The sequence below is a fragment of the Tetrahymena thermophila genome (genome assembly GCF_000189635.1).
Source record: "Tetrahymena thermophila SB210 genomic scaffold scf_8254705, whole genome shotgun sequence".
Taxonomy (NCBI): domain Eukaryota; phylum Ciliophora; class Oligohymenophorea; order Hymenostomatida; family Tetrahymenidae; genus Tetrahymena; species Tetrahymena thermophila.
This window is the reverse complement of record NW_002476470.1, coordinates 1-14,975: the sequence shown is the minus strand read 5'-3', so window position 1 is coordinate 14,975 and position 14,975 is coordinate 1. Positions and strand designations below refer to the sequence as shown.

Here is a 14,975-nt window from a genome sequence, read left to right as displayed (position 1 = left end):
TTTTAATAATTAACAAAAAATAAAAAATATACAGCTTCATTTTCTAAATTTTTCAAAAATAGTTTAAAAAAGTTATCTTTTAGATTACAAAATTATTTATATCAAATAAAAGAAAATATTTTCGCTTGTTGATAACTAAGTTACATTTTAGCAAAAAAGCATGATGTTATTAATTTATTTTTTACTTTAAGATTTCAGGGAACATAATTGATTAGATTTGTCTATTATTCAAAAAATATTTAAAAAATTCTATTTAAAAAAAAATATTTTTTACTTGAATTTATTTATATTAAAATAATATAAAATGATTTACAAAATTATTATGAAAAATTTATTAATGGTTTCTTTGTATTGCACACATCGTATGTCATCCATTTATTCATTTATTTTTGATAGCAATCTGAAAAAGTGTAAAAAATTTGGAATCCATCCCATCCCGTAAGAGATTAATCAATTATTAGATTTAATTAAGTTAAGTAAGTAATTCTTCTAAAATGCTTAATTAAAATATCCTTAAAAATAGCTTTCAGGCTAAACGTTTGAAGGAAAATTCACGTATTTTAATAGGTCTATAAATTTTTTAATCTAATAATATAAAATTTGAAAATAATGAATGTTTAGCTTCAAAAAGACTAAGTCATTTATTTGCATAATGTCATTAGCGCTTAAATAATATTTTTTTGAAATAAATATGTAAATATTCAAATACCTTCAATTCCAAAATACTCAGAAATATGAATTAAAAGTGTAGAAAATAAAATTGAATTTGTTTGATTTGGTCTAATAAATTCTTATTCTTTGAAAAATACTCACGACTAGAAATTAATTAAAAATTTTAGGCTTTTTGAAAAGAATAATGTGTAAGCCTATATATAATTCACATTAAAAAAGATTTAGATAATTAATTTTTGGCAATTTTATTCACGCAAATATTATCAAGCAAGTAAAAATTTAAGATCAGCTTTTTTAAATGAAATTCAAATATTATTACTTATTTAGAACATGTCATTTTCTTTATAATGCAATAATTTATTAATGTTTTATATTTATCTTTTTAAGCTTCCATAATTTTACTTGGAATCTTTGAAAAAAATGTTAATTTTTGGCATTTTTAACTTTATTTTATAATTGACAGAAACATTAAATCATCTATAGACTTTTCTGTAAAAACATCAGGACTTTCAATATATCGATTCTCTAATACACATTTTTTAATCAAAATTAAAAATACATTATAGACTTTTCCTTAAAAACATAGGATTTTCTATAGATTTATTCACTAATACACTATTTATTTTTTAATCAAAATTAAAAGCATACACTAATAAATCAAGTGTAATTACTCTATTTTGAAACAATTTATTGGCTGTTACAGATAATATTTCATGTTTGTTTTTTCTATATGACACAAGCCAATAATTTTGGGATGTGATGGATAGCAATATTTGTATTAACAGTATATTTATTTTATAACTTAGTTTAGCAAATAAAATAGCTGATTTGTTTATTTATTTATTTATTTATTGATTTATCATTTAAGAAAATTTTTTGTATAAATTTTTTTACTTTTTATGTAACATTCATTAAAATATTTTATAGATAAATACTCTAATATTTTATAAAGTAAAAAACATATATAAATTTGCTTAAATTAATTTTTTCCATAAATTTAATTAGATATATAACTAAACTCTCTAACTACTTCATCCATTACTTGTGAACATTTATACTTTGAAAAAAAATCAATAAAGCAAAAGAAAGATATTTAGATAATAAATTTTTTTGACTATTATCATAATCATTATTGCGCAACTTAAATTGATTTAATCATCAAAATTATATGAATGTAAATCAACCTTTTAATCAAATTTTAATTGTATTTATATTATTAAGTAAGTGATTCTCAGCTAATATAGATAGACATTTTAAATTTTAAATTATCTTTCATATTAAAATTAATAGACTTTGATAGTTAATTAGAAAATTAATATAATAAATACTGAAAAATATTTTTTTAAATTTTGATAGGGTAAGGTATCAAGTTAGCAAATTTATTTAGCTTTTAAGAGCTAATAACTGATATACTTAATCAAATTGCTTGTTTGACATAATAAGCTTAAGAGATTTTTTTATTTAATACATAGTACTATGACTATCTAAAATCCTCTTTGTTTTTTTTAAATGTTATTTATAAACTAAGTCTTTATTTTTATTTTCTAACTAAAAGTGTATGTACATTAATTACTACTTATCTAAAAAAATTATTCTTAAAATTTTAAAATACAAATTGCCCCTTATTTATTTATATACATTTATTATATATAATTTAGAATACTCATTACTTCTTGTTTTCATCAAATAAACTAATTAAAGTACCATACATATATACCTTCATATATTTTATTTTTTTTTAGAAGAAAATAATTAAATTAAGAAATTTTATTTTCTATATCCTTCTTATAAATAACTAAATCAAACAACCTCTTTTCATAATAATTAATTAATTAAAAAAAGAAAATAATTAAAACATCAATTTAAGTAAAATGACTATTTTAAAGTTATTTATAGCCTCACTTTTAGTAAGCTAAATATTCGCTGCACAAGGTGCCGACGTTACTTGCTCTGCTACAACTTGCGCAACTGTTGGAACTTGTACAGCTGTTCCGACTGTTCCTGCTAGTTTGGCCTGGTAGAATGGTGGTGCTACTGGAAAATGTGCTATTACTAACTGCCCTGCAAGTACTTCATCAGGACTTACTGGTGCTTCTGATCTTTTCTGTCAATCTTGTCCTGGTAGTGGAGTTGCAGCTGTGTTTGCTAATACTGCATTAACTGGTTGTGTTGCTGCTACTGCAACTTGTGGTGCTACTAGAGCTACTAATACATGGTCTAACGCAGATTGTCTCGCCTGTAATGGAAATACCGCCTAATATGCTACCTTAGATAGATCTAGTTGCTAAGCAAATGCACCTGGTGCTGATGTTAGTTGCTCTGCTGCAACATGCACTACCGTTGGAACTTGCACAGCTGCTCCTACTGTTCCTGCTGGTTTGACCTGGTAGAATGGTGGAGCTACTGGAAAATGTGCTATTGCTAGTTGTCCTGCAAGTACTTCATCAGGACTTACTGGTGCTTCTGATCTTTTCTGTCAATCTTGTCCTGGTAGTGGAGTTGCAGCTGTATTTGCTAATACTGCATTAACTGGTTGTGTTGCTGCTACTGCAACTTGTGGTGCTACTAGAGCTGCTAATACATGGTCTAACGCAGATTGCCTTGCCTGTAATGGAACTAGCAGCTAATATGCTAAGGCTGATAAATCTGGTTGCTAAGCAAATCCTGTACCTGCTGCTGGTGCTGATGTTACTTGCTCTGCTGCAACATGCGCAACCGTTGGAACTTGCACAGCTGTTCCAACTGTTCCTGCTGGTTTGACCTGGTAGAATGGTGGAGCTACTGGAAAATGTGCTATTGCTAGTTGTCCTGCAAGTACTTCATCAGGACTTACTGGTGCTTCTGATCTTTTCTGTCAATCTTGTCCTGGTAGTGGAGTTGCAGCTGTGTTTGCTAATGCTGCATTAACTGGTTGTGTTGCTGCTACTGCAACTTGTGGTGCTACTAGAGCTGCTAATACATGGTCTAACGCAGATTGCCTTGCCTGTAATGGAACTAGCAGCTAATATGCTAAGGCTGATAAATCTGGTTGCTAAGCAAATCCTGTATCTGCTGCTGGTGCTGATGTTACTTGCTCTGCTGCAACATGCGCAACCGTTGGAACTTGCACAGCTGTTCCAACTGTTCCTGCTGGTTTGGCCTGGTAAAATGGTGTAGGTTCTGGAAAATGTGCTATTGCTAGTTGTCCTGCAAGTACTTCATCAGGACTTACTGGTGCTTCTGATCTCTTCTGTCAATCTTGTCCTGGAACTCCTAATGGCTAAGTTCAAGCTGTCTTTGCTAATAAAGGATAAACTGGTTGTGTGGCTTCAACTGGAACTTGTGGTGCTAGTAGAACTGCTAAAACATGGACTAATGCCGATTGCCTTGCCTGTAATGGAAGTAGCACTTAATATGCTATGGCTGATAAATCAGGTTGCTAAGCAACAGCTCCTTCTACTTCAACAAACTCAATGATAATTTTGAGTTCAGTTTTATTTTTAATTTCATTCCTTTTCTGATTTTTTATGTTTGAATAAAACTCATTCAAAAAAAACAGATTTATTTGAATACAATTTGATTGTTAGCTCAATATAGTAAAAATCTTAACCTTTATATTATATATGTATGCTGATTTGATTGAAAAGTATTATTGTGCATTCAATTAATTAAAATAAAATTTCTTTTCTTTTAATTTCTTTTTTGCTTTTCTTTTCTCATAAACATATTCTTTTCATTTATTTTTAATTATTTATCAAAAAAATTTTTTAAATATGTATTATCTCACATACATACCTTTTATTCAAATAATTTTATTTTACTCTTTTTAATCATCAAAAAAAAACTCTAAAATATTTTCGAATTTATAGGTTTTCGATTAAATGGAAGATTTACTGTAACACCAACAAAAGCAACTGCTTTAGAAAATAAACACAAAAAAAATATTTGGAATTATTATTATATGAATGCCTGTTTAAGGAACAAACTCATCAGCAATTTTATTAATAAATATTTATTTGTTAAATTATTTTCTAAAAATAGCATAATCTAATTAAATTTTATATGAAAATTTCAAGATAAATTTATGTAAAATAGAGTAAAATTTAACAAAAGATAATTCCAATAACAATATACAATATTCAAAATGTTTTTTTAATTTGCAACTAGACACAGTCAACTAAAAATATTTGGTATAATTTAATTTCGATAATTACAAATTTAATCAAGTTTATTTGGTTATGAAGAATTATTTTTTGCTTAATGTATTAGGATAATTTATTTTTTAGTTTTATAAAAATCATTAATAGAAAAAAGTATAAGCACATATTGTACATCTAACTATTTATACATGAGTGATTATTATTTGAAGCTATAATAAAATAATATCAGATTATAATTAATTCTAAATAATATTTATAGGCGCGCTAATTAATATCAAAATTTTACTTTTAAAATAAAATTCAAAACAAAGCAAATAAAATATATATTTTTTAACTATAGTTATTTATTATATTAATAAGATATTAAATCAAAGGTATTTATTATTTATATTATTAAAATTGTATATACTTATTTCACTTTCAACCAATTCTTCTATTTATCTTATTTAGATTTTCTTAGTAATGTGATCCGAAGTAATTTAAAAATATATTAAATTTTAATTAATTCTGAGCAATATTTTCATGAGCGGGAATTAACATCAAAATTTAACTTTTAAAATAAAATATAAACAAATAAAAAGCCTATTTATTATTAAAAGATATTCACTTGTTTTTATAAATTGAGATTAAAAATTCAAAAAGATATTATTTATATTATTAGAATGATAACATATTTTGAGAGATTTCAAGCAGTAATAGCAATCAATAAAATGATCCTAATATTAATTTCCTTTTTCAATCGCTTTTTCTGTTTATCTTTATTAGATTTTCTTGTCAAGAAGGAAAATTATTAATTTATATAAAATCTAATGAATTCTAAAGATAGAATTTTACACTTTAAAAATATTTAAAGCCTCAAATCTTAATATAAAAAACGTAAATAAGTTTAAATGATTTATTTTACTTTTGAATTAGTTAAATAGCAAATAAAATATTTTTTAAAAGCTTATTTTACTGTAAATTACTTGAAGAAAAAAAATAAGAAAAAATGACGCCAATTTAATTACTCTATATATAATTATTTGGTTTTGTTTCCTTAATAATTTTTATAATATTATTATATATATAGTAACCTAGGGTACGGATTTTTCAAGGCTACATACACAAATAATAACAAATTAAATTATTATCTCGTGATTTTATTTGAGGTTTTGCTTTGTATTTTTTTTTGGGTCCCTGCTTATTACATAAAGTATATAATGATTTATAGATAGTTATACCATATATAGTTATTTACAAATTTGAGAAGATGCTTTGTCTTTGGATCTACATTTTAATTAAAGTACTTAAAAATGAAAATAAAATATTTATTACTTTAATTAATTAATAGTATTTTGCTTATTTAATTCATATGCTTTTTTATTATTTATTATTTTTTTATATGCCACTATTGTATTTAAAATTATTTACTTCATCCTTTAATGGTTATAAACAGCTAGTAGCTGTTAGTACTATTTTTCTTTTGTGGGTCTACCTAAATTTGATTTTATAGTAATATCAAAAAAATTGATTGAGAGTAATAACTATTCTAATCAATGTAAATGAATCAATTTATTAAGATAATAATATAGTCTAGAATTAATTTTAAATTAATAAAGATATCTTTTGGATTTTTCTCCTTATCTATTTTTAGTATACTGATATTTTCTTATTTGTGATATTTAAATTTTTATTAACATGTATCTCTCAATAATCCTAGCTTTCTATTTAAGTAATTTCGAATTTGAAGAAAATGTTAATGAAACTTACTTTTCAAACAAAAACTTTAATTCACAACTGAAAATGATTTCAAAAAAATAAACTTAAATAAAAAAAATGGTTTTGAAAGCAAATATTCATTTAGGATTAAAATAAGTAATATGCTTTTAAAATTATTATAATTAATTAAGAATAAAAAGCTTATAACTTGCTTTTAAATCAAATTATGAAAGAATTGTTTTTATTTTTTTCGCACTTAAAATAAATTTCCTAAAAGTAAGTGTTGATTTTTAATTATTGAATTGTATAAAATCATATTATTATTCTTGATTTACATAAAATTTATGTTAATATTTTTCTTTTTGAAATTAAAATGCTTATTGAACATCATTAGTAACAAATATTTAAAATAAAAAAATAAATACATCCATTAATCTTTTAAAAATTTTATTGGCAGCTGATTTTTTTGAATTTTTCTAATTTAAATAAAAAAAATATTTTTATGGGTTAACAATCAAAAATAGATTTTCATCTTTTAATTTGGATATGCAGTCAAAAAATTTTCATTAAAAGTAAAGAAGTATTTATTTTTTTAATAATTAACAAAGGATAAAAAATATACAGCTTTATTTTCTAAATTCTTCAAAAATAGTTTAAAAAAGTTAGCTTTTAGATTATAAAATTAAATAAATCAAATAAAAGAAAATATTTTAGATTGTTAATAACTAAATATAATTTTAGTAAAAAAACATTATGCTATTATTTTGTTTGTTTATTTTTAAAATTTCAGTAAAGATTATTCATTAGATTTGTCGTCTATTATTCAAAAATGTTTAACAAATTCTATTTTAAAAAAATATTTTTTATTTAAATTTATTTATCTTAAAAAGGTTTTAAATGATTTACAAAATTATTATGAAAGATTTATTAATCGCTTTTCTTTGCATCGCGCACATCGTATGTCATCTATTTATTCATTATTTTTTATAGCAATCTGAAAAAGTGTTCAATAATTAGATTTAATTATGTTAAGTAAGTAAGTCTTCTTTGTTAAGTAAGTAAGTCTTCTAAAATGTTTAATTAGAATTTCCTTGAAAATAGCTTTCGAGCTAAACGTTTGAAGGCAAATTCATGTATTTTAATAGTTCTATAAATTTTTAAATCTAATATTATTAAATTAGAAAATGAATGTTTGAAAAAAACTCACTACTAGAATTTAATTATTTAAAAATTGTGGGGATTTTTGAAAAGAACAGTGTGTAAGTCTATAAATCACATTAAAAAATGATTTGGTTAATTAATTTTTTGCTATTTTTTATACATAAACACAAATATTACTAAACAAGTAAGATTTAATATGAGCTATTCGCAAATCAAATTCAAATATTATTACTTAGTTAGAATACCATTTTATTTGCAAAGCAATAATTTATTAATGTTTTTTTTCTATTTATCTTTTTTAAGCTTCCATAATTTCAATTGGAATCTTTGAAAAAAATGTTAATTGTTGACATTTTTAACTTTATTTTTTTATTGGCAAAACCATTAAATTTTCTATAGATTTTTCTGTAAAAAAATTGGACGACTTTCAATATTTTATAACTCTAATACTTATAGACTTTTCTGTAAAAACAAAGGACGGACTTTCTATATATCGATTAACTAGTACAATATTTTTTAATCAAAATTAAAAACACACACTGATAAATCAAGTGTAATTACTCTATTTGAAATACTTAATTGGTTTTTAAAGATTAATGTTTACATTTTTTTCATTTCATTTAACAAAAGCCAATTATTTTGGGATGTGATGGATAGCAATATTGATATTAACAGTATATTTATTTATATAACTAATTTTAAAAAAAGTAATAGCTGATTTGTTTATTTATTTATTGTAATATTCATTAAGATATTTTATAGATTAATACTCTATTATTTTATTAAGTTAATGACATTTATAAATTTATTTCTCCTTAAATTTAACTAGACATATAGCTAGATTCTCTCACTACTTCATTTCATTACTTGTTAGTGTTTATATTTTGAAAAAAATCAATAAAAAAAAAAATATTTAGATAATAAATTTGTTTGACTATTATCATAATCTTTATTATACAACTTAATTTGATTTAATCATCAAAAATATATGAATGTAAATCAACCTTCTTAATCTTATTTTAAATGTATTTATTTAATTAAGTGAGTGATTCTCAGCTAAAAGAGACTTCTTTGTAAATTGACTTTGATAGTTATTAAAAAAATAATGTAATAGATACGGAAAGATATTTTATTAAAGTTTGATAGTGTAAGGTATCATGTTAGTAAATTTATTTAGATTCTAAGAGCTAATAACTGATATACTCAATCAACTCTCTTTTTTTTTTGGCATAACAAGCTTAAGATATTTTTTTATTTAATACTTAGTCAATATTACTATAAAAAATCCTCTTTGTTTTCTTTTAAAAAATATTATTTATAAAATAAGTTTTTAAATTTATTTTCAAACTAAAAGTTTACATTTCTACTTATCTTATAAAATCTTTCTTACAATTTTAAAATATAAATTAACCCTTTATTTATTTTATCCATTAATTATTTATAATTTAGAATTCTCATTATAACTGCTTTCTTCAAATAAATTAATTAAAGTATATACACACAATAATGCATTTTTACAAACTTTATTAGATTTTATTATATTTTAGAACAAAAAAAATAAATGAAGAAATTATATTGTCTATAACCTTCTTTATAAATACCTAAATCAAACAACCTCTTTTCATAATAATTAATTAATTAACAAAGAAAATAAATCAAACAAAAATTTAATTAAAATGACTATTTTAAAGTTATTTATAGCCTCACTTTTAGTATACTAAATATTCGCTACACCTGGTGTTGATGTTACTTGCTCTGCTGTAACATGTACAACTTCTGGAACTTGCCCAAATCCTCCAACTGTTCCGGGTAGCTTGACCTGGTAGAATGGTGGAGATACTGGAAAATGTGCTATTAATAGCTGTCCTGCAAATACTTAATCAGGACTTACTGGTGCTTCTGATCTCTTCTGCCAATCTTGTCCTGGTACTACTGTAGATGGTGTTAAAGCTATCTATGCTAATACTGCATTAACTGGTTGTGTTGCTGCAATTGAAACTTGTGGTGCTACTAGAGCTGAAAACACTTGGACAAACTCAGATTGCCTTGCCTGTAATGGAAGTAGTAGCTAATATGCTAAGGCTGATAAATCTGGTTGCTAAGCAAGTCCTGTATCTACTGCTGCTGGTGCTGATGTTACTTGCTCTGATACAACATGCACAACTTCTGGAACTTGCCCAAATCCTCCAACTGTTCCGGGTAGCTTGACCTGGTAGAATGGTGGAGATACTGGAAAATGTGCTATTAATAGCTGTCCTGCAAATACTTCATCAGGACTTACTGGTGCTTCTGATCTCTTCTGCCAATCTTGTCCTGGTACTACTGTAGATGGTGTTAAAGCTATCTATGCTAATACTGCATTAACTGGTTGTGTTGCTGCAATTGAAACTTGTGGTGCTACTAGAGCTGAAAACACTTGGACAAACTCAGATTGCCTTGCCTGTAATGGAAGTAGTAGCTAATATGCTAAGGCTGATAAATCTGGTTGCTAAGCAAGTCCTGTATCTACTGCTGCTGGTGCTGATGTTACTTGCTCTGCTGCAACATGCACAACTTCTGGAACTTGCCCAAATCCTCCAACTGCTCCTGCTGGTTTGACCTGGTAGAATGGTGAAGATACTGGAAAATGTGCTATTAATAGCTGTCCTGCAAATACTTCATCAGGACTTACTGGTGCTTCTGATCTCTTCTGCCAATCTTGTCCTGGTACTACTGTAGATGGTGTTAAAGCTATCTATGCTAATACTGCATTAACTGGTTGTGTTGCTGCAATTTAAACTTGTGGTGCTACTAGAGCTGATAACACTTGGACAAACTCAGATTGCCTTGCCTGTAATGGAAGTAGCAGCTAATATGCTAAGGCTGATAGATCTGGTTGCTAAGCAAGTCCTGTATCTATTGCTGCTGGTGCTGATGTTACTTGCTCTGCTGCAACATGCACAACTTCTGGAACTTGCCCAAATCCTCCTACTGCTCCTGCTGGTTTGAACTGGTAGAATGGTGTTGTTACTGGAAAATGTGCTATAAATAGCTGTCCTGCAAATACTTCATCAGGACTTACTGGTGCTTCTGATCTCTTCTGCCAATCTTGCCCTGGTACTACCGTCGGTAGAGTTACAGCTGTCTATGCTAATACTGCTTTAACTGGTTGTGTTGCTGCAACTGCAACTTGTAGTGCTAATAGAACTGCTAATACATGGACTAATGCTGATTGCCTTGCATGTAATGGAAGTAGCAGCTAATATGCTAAGGCTGATAAATCTAGTTGCTAAGCAACAGCTCCTTCTTCTTCAACAAACTCAATGATAATTTTGAGCTCAGTTTTATTTTTAATTTCATTCCTTTTCTGATTTTTTATGTTTGAATTATACTCATTCAAAAAAAACAGATTTATTATAATACTGATTGATTGTTAGCTCAATATTGTAAAGCTCTTAACCTTTATATTATATATGTATGCTGATTTGATTGAGAAGTATTATTGTGTGTTCAGTTAATTAAAATAAAATACCTATTCTTTCAATTTCATTTTTTGCTTTTCTTTACTTCTTATCTTATTTCTTTCATTTTTAATTATTTATAAAAAAATTTATTTAATATGTATTATCTCGCATACCTATTATTAAATTTTTTATTTACTTTTTAATCATTTTTTTAATTTTAGGGATTTTTTTATTTATTTTAAAAAATAAACTTTTTTACTATGTGAAAATTTAAAAATGGATTTTTATTAAATATTTATTTATTTTATGTATAAAAAATATTATATTTGATTAAAATTAATATGAAAAAAATGCTAACATATAAACCATGAAACCAACTAATATAATTATTTGCTATACATTTCTCATTTTTTTTAATTACCTCTCTTATACTCTTAGGTAATGATGCTATCTTATTTTGAATTATCTGTATTTAAATCTTTATTCAAACAGATTATTTATTTTATTTAACTTTTATTTATTTGGTTATCTATGCCCACCAATATGAAAAATATAACAAAAAATTCATAACTGCTTTCCTTAAAATTTTTTTTCATAGATGCAAAGCAAATTTACAGATATAATATTTTAATAAATTAAATGAATGATTTCTTTTTAGATAACTCTTTGTGAAGAAAAACTGGAAATTTTAAAAAATAAGATTTTTTATATATTCACTTATTTTAAATTTGATGATTTATTATATTTTAAATTATATTTTAGTTAGATTTTCTTAATAAATAGAGCCCAAAATTGACATATTCTTCTATATATGAAATTATGAAATAATTCATATCAAACACATAATTCCTTGAATATTTTTTGAGCAAATTTTGTGATTTATTGATAATTTTAGTGAGAATCAATAAATTGGAATAATTTATTATTAGCTTTTAATTAATATGGTCTTTTAATCTTTTAATTATTTGACCTTCAAATTTCTCTTTAAATTTAACAAAAAAGAAAGAAAGTTTATAATAAATTAATATTTCATAAAATTGATAATTGAATTTTTCAAAAAAAAATGATGATGAAAAATAAAAAATACTTTGAGAGTGAAGAGGATGTAATTGATTATTATCTTATTATTTATCTCCTAAATTTCTTTTTTTAATATAGATTATAGATTCAAATCTAGATTTAATAACTGATATCGAAATGTTCATAGAGTAAAAATTTATCAATTCACTTATTTATAAAAACTATTTAATTGAATATTAAATACCTCAATAGATAATTTAGTCATCAAATTTGTTTTATTTTAAATTTATTTTCTCATATTTTAATAATAAATTATCTAATAACAGAAATGATGATATATCAATTTATACAAATGCTTTAGCAAAATGTAAAAATCTCACAACTTTGAGACTAGATTTTGAGTAAAATTTTTTCATTCATTTTTTTATTATTTTTTAATTATTTTTAAATCTGTAAAAAATTAAAAAAAACATATTTTTTACTTATCTATTTTATTTTATTTTTAAGCTTAAGCATTTTACTTAATTATTCATTTATTTAATAATTATAAATATTAAATAATTCTTTTTCTTAATATGTCTTTCTTTCTTTTATTTGCCATTAAGATTAAAGTTACTTTTTAAAAATATTATTAGATATTTATAACTAATAATTAAAATTTTTTATTTTATTTTGATTATTTTTATAGATAATCAACCATTTAATAATTTATAATCAATTATATATTTTTTTATATATTCGCTTTTTAAATGAATTTAATAAATTTAAACTAAATTTTTATTTTTAATTTTTGTCTTTTTTATTTTATTTTCTTAATTTAACAAATTCTTTAATTAAATATAGTTATGACACTTATATTAATGAATAAACTGCAGAAGATTTAGCTTCTGCTTTAGGTAAATGTGTTAAAATTTAAAGTTTAGCTCTTGCTACTAAGTAAAATGCATATATTTTTAAATACTTAAAACTTTTAGAAGTTATTTCAACTATTTATTTTTTCACTTTTCAAATTATAAATATATTTGTTTTATCTTATAAAAGTGGCATTGAAATTTTTGAATAAACTGCATCACCTTTAGCCTCTGCTATAGCTAATTGCTCTAATCTATAAAATTTATCTCTTGAATTAGAGTAAAAATAATATTTCTTCATTTAATTTTAAAATAAATGAATATTCTTTTTTTTAGATAAATTTTAATTTATTTATTTTATTTTGTATAATTATTTATTTATAACGTTAAATAAGTGATTCAAAAATTAATGGAGAATCTCTCTCGTATTTCAGTTCTGCTTTATAAAAGTGTATCAATATTCAAACTTTGAATATTAGTTTGAGGTAATACCTTCAATCTTTTTTAATAACGCTCAATTAAAATAATATACCATAAAAAAATTTGTTTATGATAATAAATAAATAATTAATATAATATTTGGTAAGGTAGTTAGTTTATTTTGAATAAATAAAAAAATTTTTTAAAGAAATTTGTATTGATGTAAGTTAAGACGGTATTTATCATAACTTGAAATATTTTTCATAAATTAACTTATTTTTCATCTTATTAGTCATGCATTTTCTTCTAATTATTACATCTATTTTTTATTAAGGAAAAATAATTTAAATGACGAAAGTGCATTAACAATATTTTGTGCTTTATCTAGTTGTACTAATCTCAAGAGTCTGAATCTTGATTTTGAGTAAATATAAATATATATAATAAAGATTTTGATTTTAATTATTATTTATTAATAATGAAATAAAAACTTTATTTTTTTTTATATTAATTAATTTCATCCTAAAAATTGAAATTAATATTTTTTAACTTGTAAATTAGGAAATTTCTTTATATTAACTCATAAATTTTATTAAAAGCTCTAATTTTATTGGCGAAAAATGTTTATCTGGTCTAGGTTCTTCTTTAGCAAAGTGCTTAAATCTCTCAAAATTTACTTTTAGAATTAGGTAAATAAATTTATTATCATTCATTTAATAATTTAAGTTATTTAAATTTTTATTAAAAAATGGTTTTTAAAAAATAATCACATCAAATTTTATTTTTGAATAATTTAAAAAGTTAAATAAATATATTTTAATATATGATTAATCTATTTCCTTACTTTTATCATTAAAATTTAAACAAAAATTATATAGCGAAAATTAAATTGGGGATGAAATATCTAGCTTAGGTCAAGCACTATAAAACTGTAGCAACCTCTAAAGCTTAGAACTTTTTTTTAAGTAAAAATATTTTTTAAAATGATTAATCTTATTTATTCCTAAATTATTTAGTTAGTTAGTCAGTTAACTATTTTATTTTTAATTTGGTTAATTTCCTTTCTATCTAAAATTTACATTTTTTAAATTTTTACTATTTTATAATTTATTTGCTTTTATCAAAGTGGAGATAATGACATCAGTGAAAAAAACATAAATGGCTTAGGTTCTGCATTATCAAAATTAAACAGACTTTCAACTGTTCTTATTTATTTAGAGTATGAAGATTTATTTTATATTTTCAAATTTTAAAATAATTGAATAAATAAATAAATAAATTAGCAAGCCAGCAAATAGATAATAATTATTTTTATTTTTTAAATTTAAGCTATTCTTATTTATTTATTCATTTAATTCTTGCTATCTTTTTGTTTCCTTATTTATTTTAAATTTAGTTTATCAATTTTTTCATAATTTCTTTTTGAAATGTGCTAATAAAATTATATATAAAATTTAAAGTAATAATCGAATTAAAGAGCTAGGTTTTCTATCTTTTTGAAATGTGCTAATAAAATTATATATAAAATTTAAAATAATAATCGAATTAAAGAGCTAGGTTTTCTAAATTTA

The 14,975-nt window shown here is 23.3% G+C and overlaps 4 protein-coding genes across 4 annotated transcripts; 3 read left to right on the top strand and 1 right to left on the bottom strand. All coding sequences in view use genetic code 6, as the record gives it.

The window, feature by feature from the left end:
- Window positions 1-2,543: 2,543 nt before the first annotated feature.
- Window positions 2,544-4,172, top strand: TTHERM_01135040 (hypothetical protein; the record flags this gene model as incomplete). The annotated part of the gene is made up of 1 exon (XM_001012516.1): window positions 2,544-4,172. The coding sequence occupies one exon, from the start codon at window positions 2,544-2,546 to the stop codon at window positions 4,170-4,172; it is 1,629 nt and encodes a 542-aa protein (XP_001012516.1).
- Window positions 4,173-7,483: 3,311 nt separating this feature from the next.
- TTHERM_01135030 (hypothetical protein) lies at window positions 7,484-7,642 on the bottom strand (the record flags this gene model as incomplete). Its single annotated transcript, XM_001012515.1, has 1 exon — window positions 7,484-7,642. One exon carries the CDS (start codon window positions 7,640-7,642, stop codon window positions 7,484-7,486), a length of 159 nt encoding a protein of 52 aa, XP_001012515.1.
- Window positions 7,643-9,346: 1,704 nt separating this feature from the next.
- Window positions 9,347-11,020, top strand: TTHERM_01135020 (hypothetical protein; the record flags this gene model as incomplete). The annotated part of the gene is made up of 1 exon (XM_001012514.2): window positions 9,347-11,020. The coding sequence occupies one exon, from the start codon at window positions 9,347-9,349 to the stop codon at window positions 11,018-11,020; it is 1,674 nt and encodes a 557-aa protein (XP_001012514.2).
- Window positions 11,021-12,176: 1,156 nt separating this feature from the next.
- Window positions 12,177-14,666, top strand: TTHERM_001135019 (hypothetical protein; the record flags this gene model as incomplete). The annotated part of the gene is made up of 10 exons (XM_012796704.1): window positions 12,177-12,218; window positions 12,272-12,321; window positions 12,460-12,534; window positions 12,977-13,069; window positions 13,175-13,264; window positions 13,380-13,469; window positions 13,739-13,828; window positions 14,004-14,093; window positions 14,283-14,369; window positions 14,531-14,666. The coding sequence occupies 10 exons, from the start codon at window positions 12,177-12,179 to the stop codon at window positions 14,664-14,666; spliced, it is 843 nt and encodes a 280-aa protein (XP_012652158.1).
- Between the last annotated feature and the right edge of the window lie 309 nt (window positions 14,667-14,975).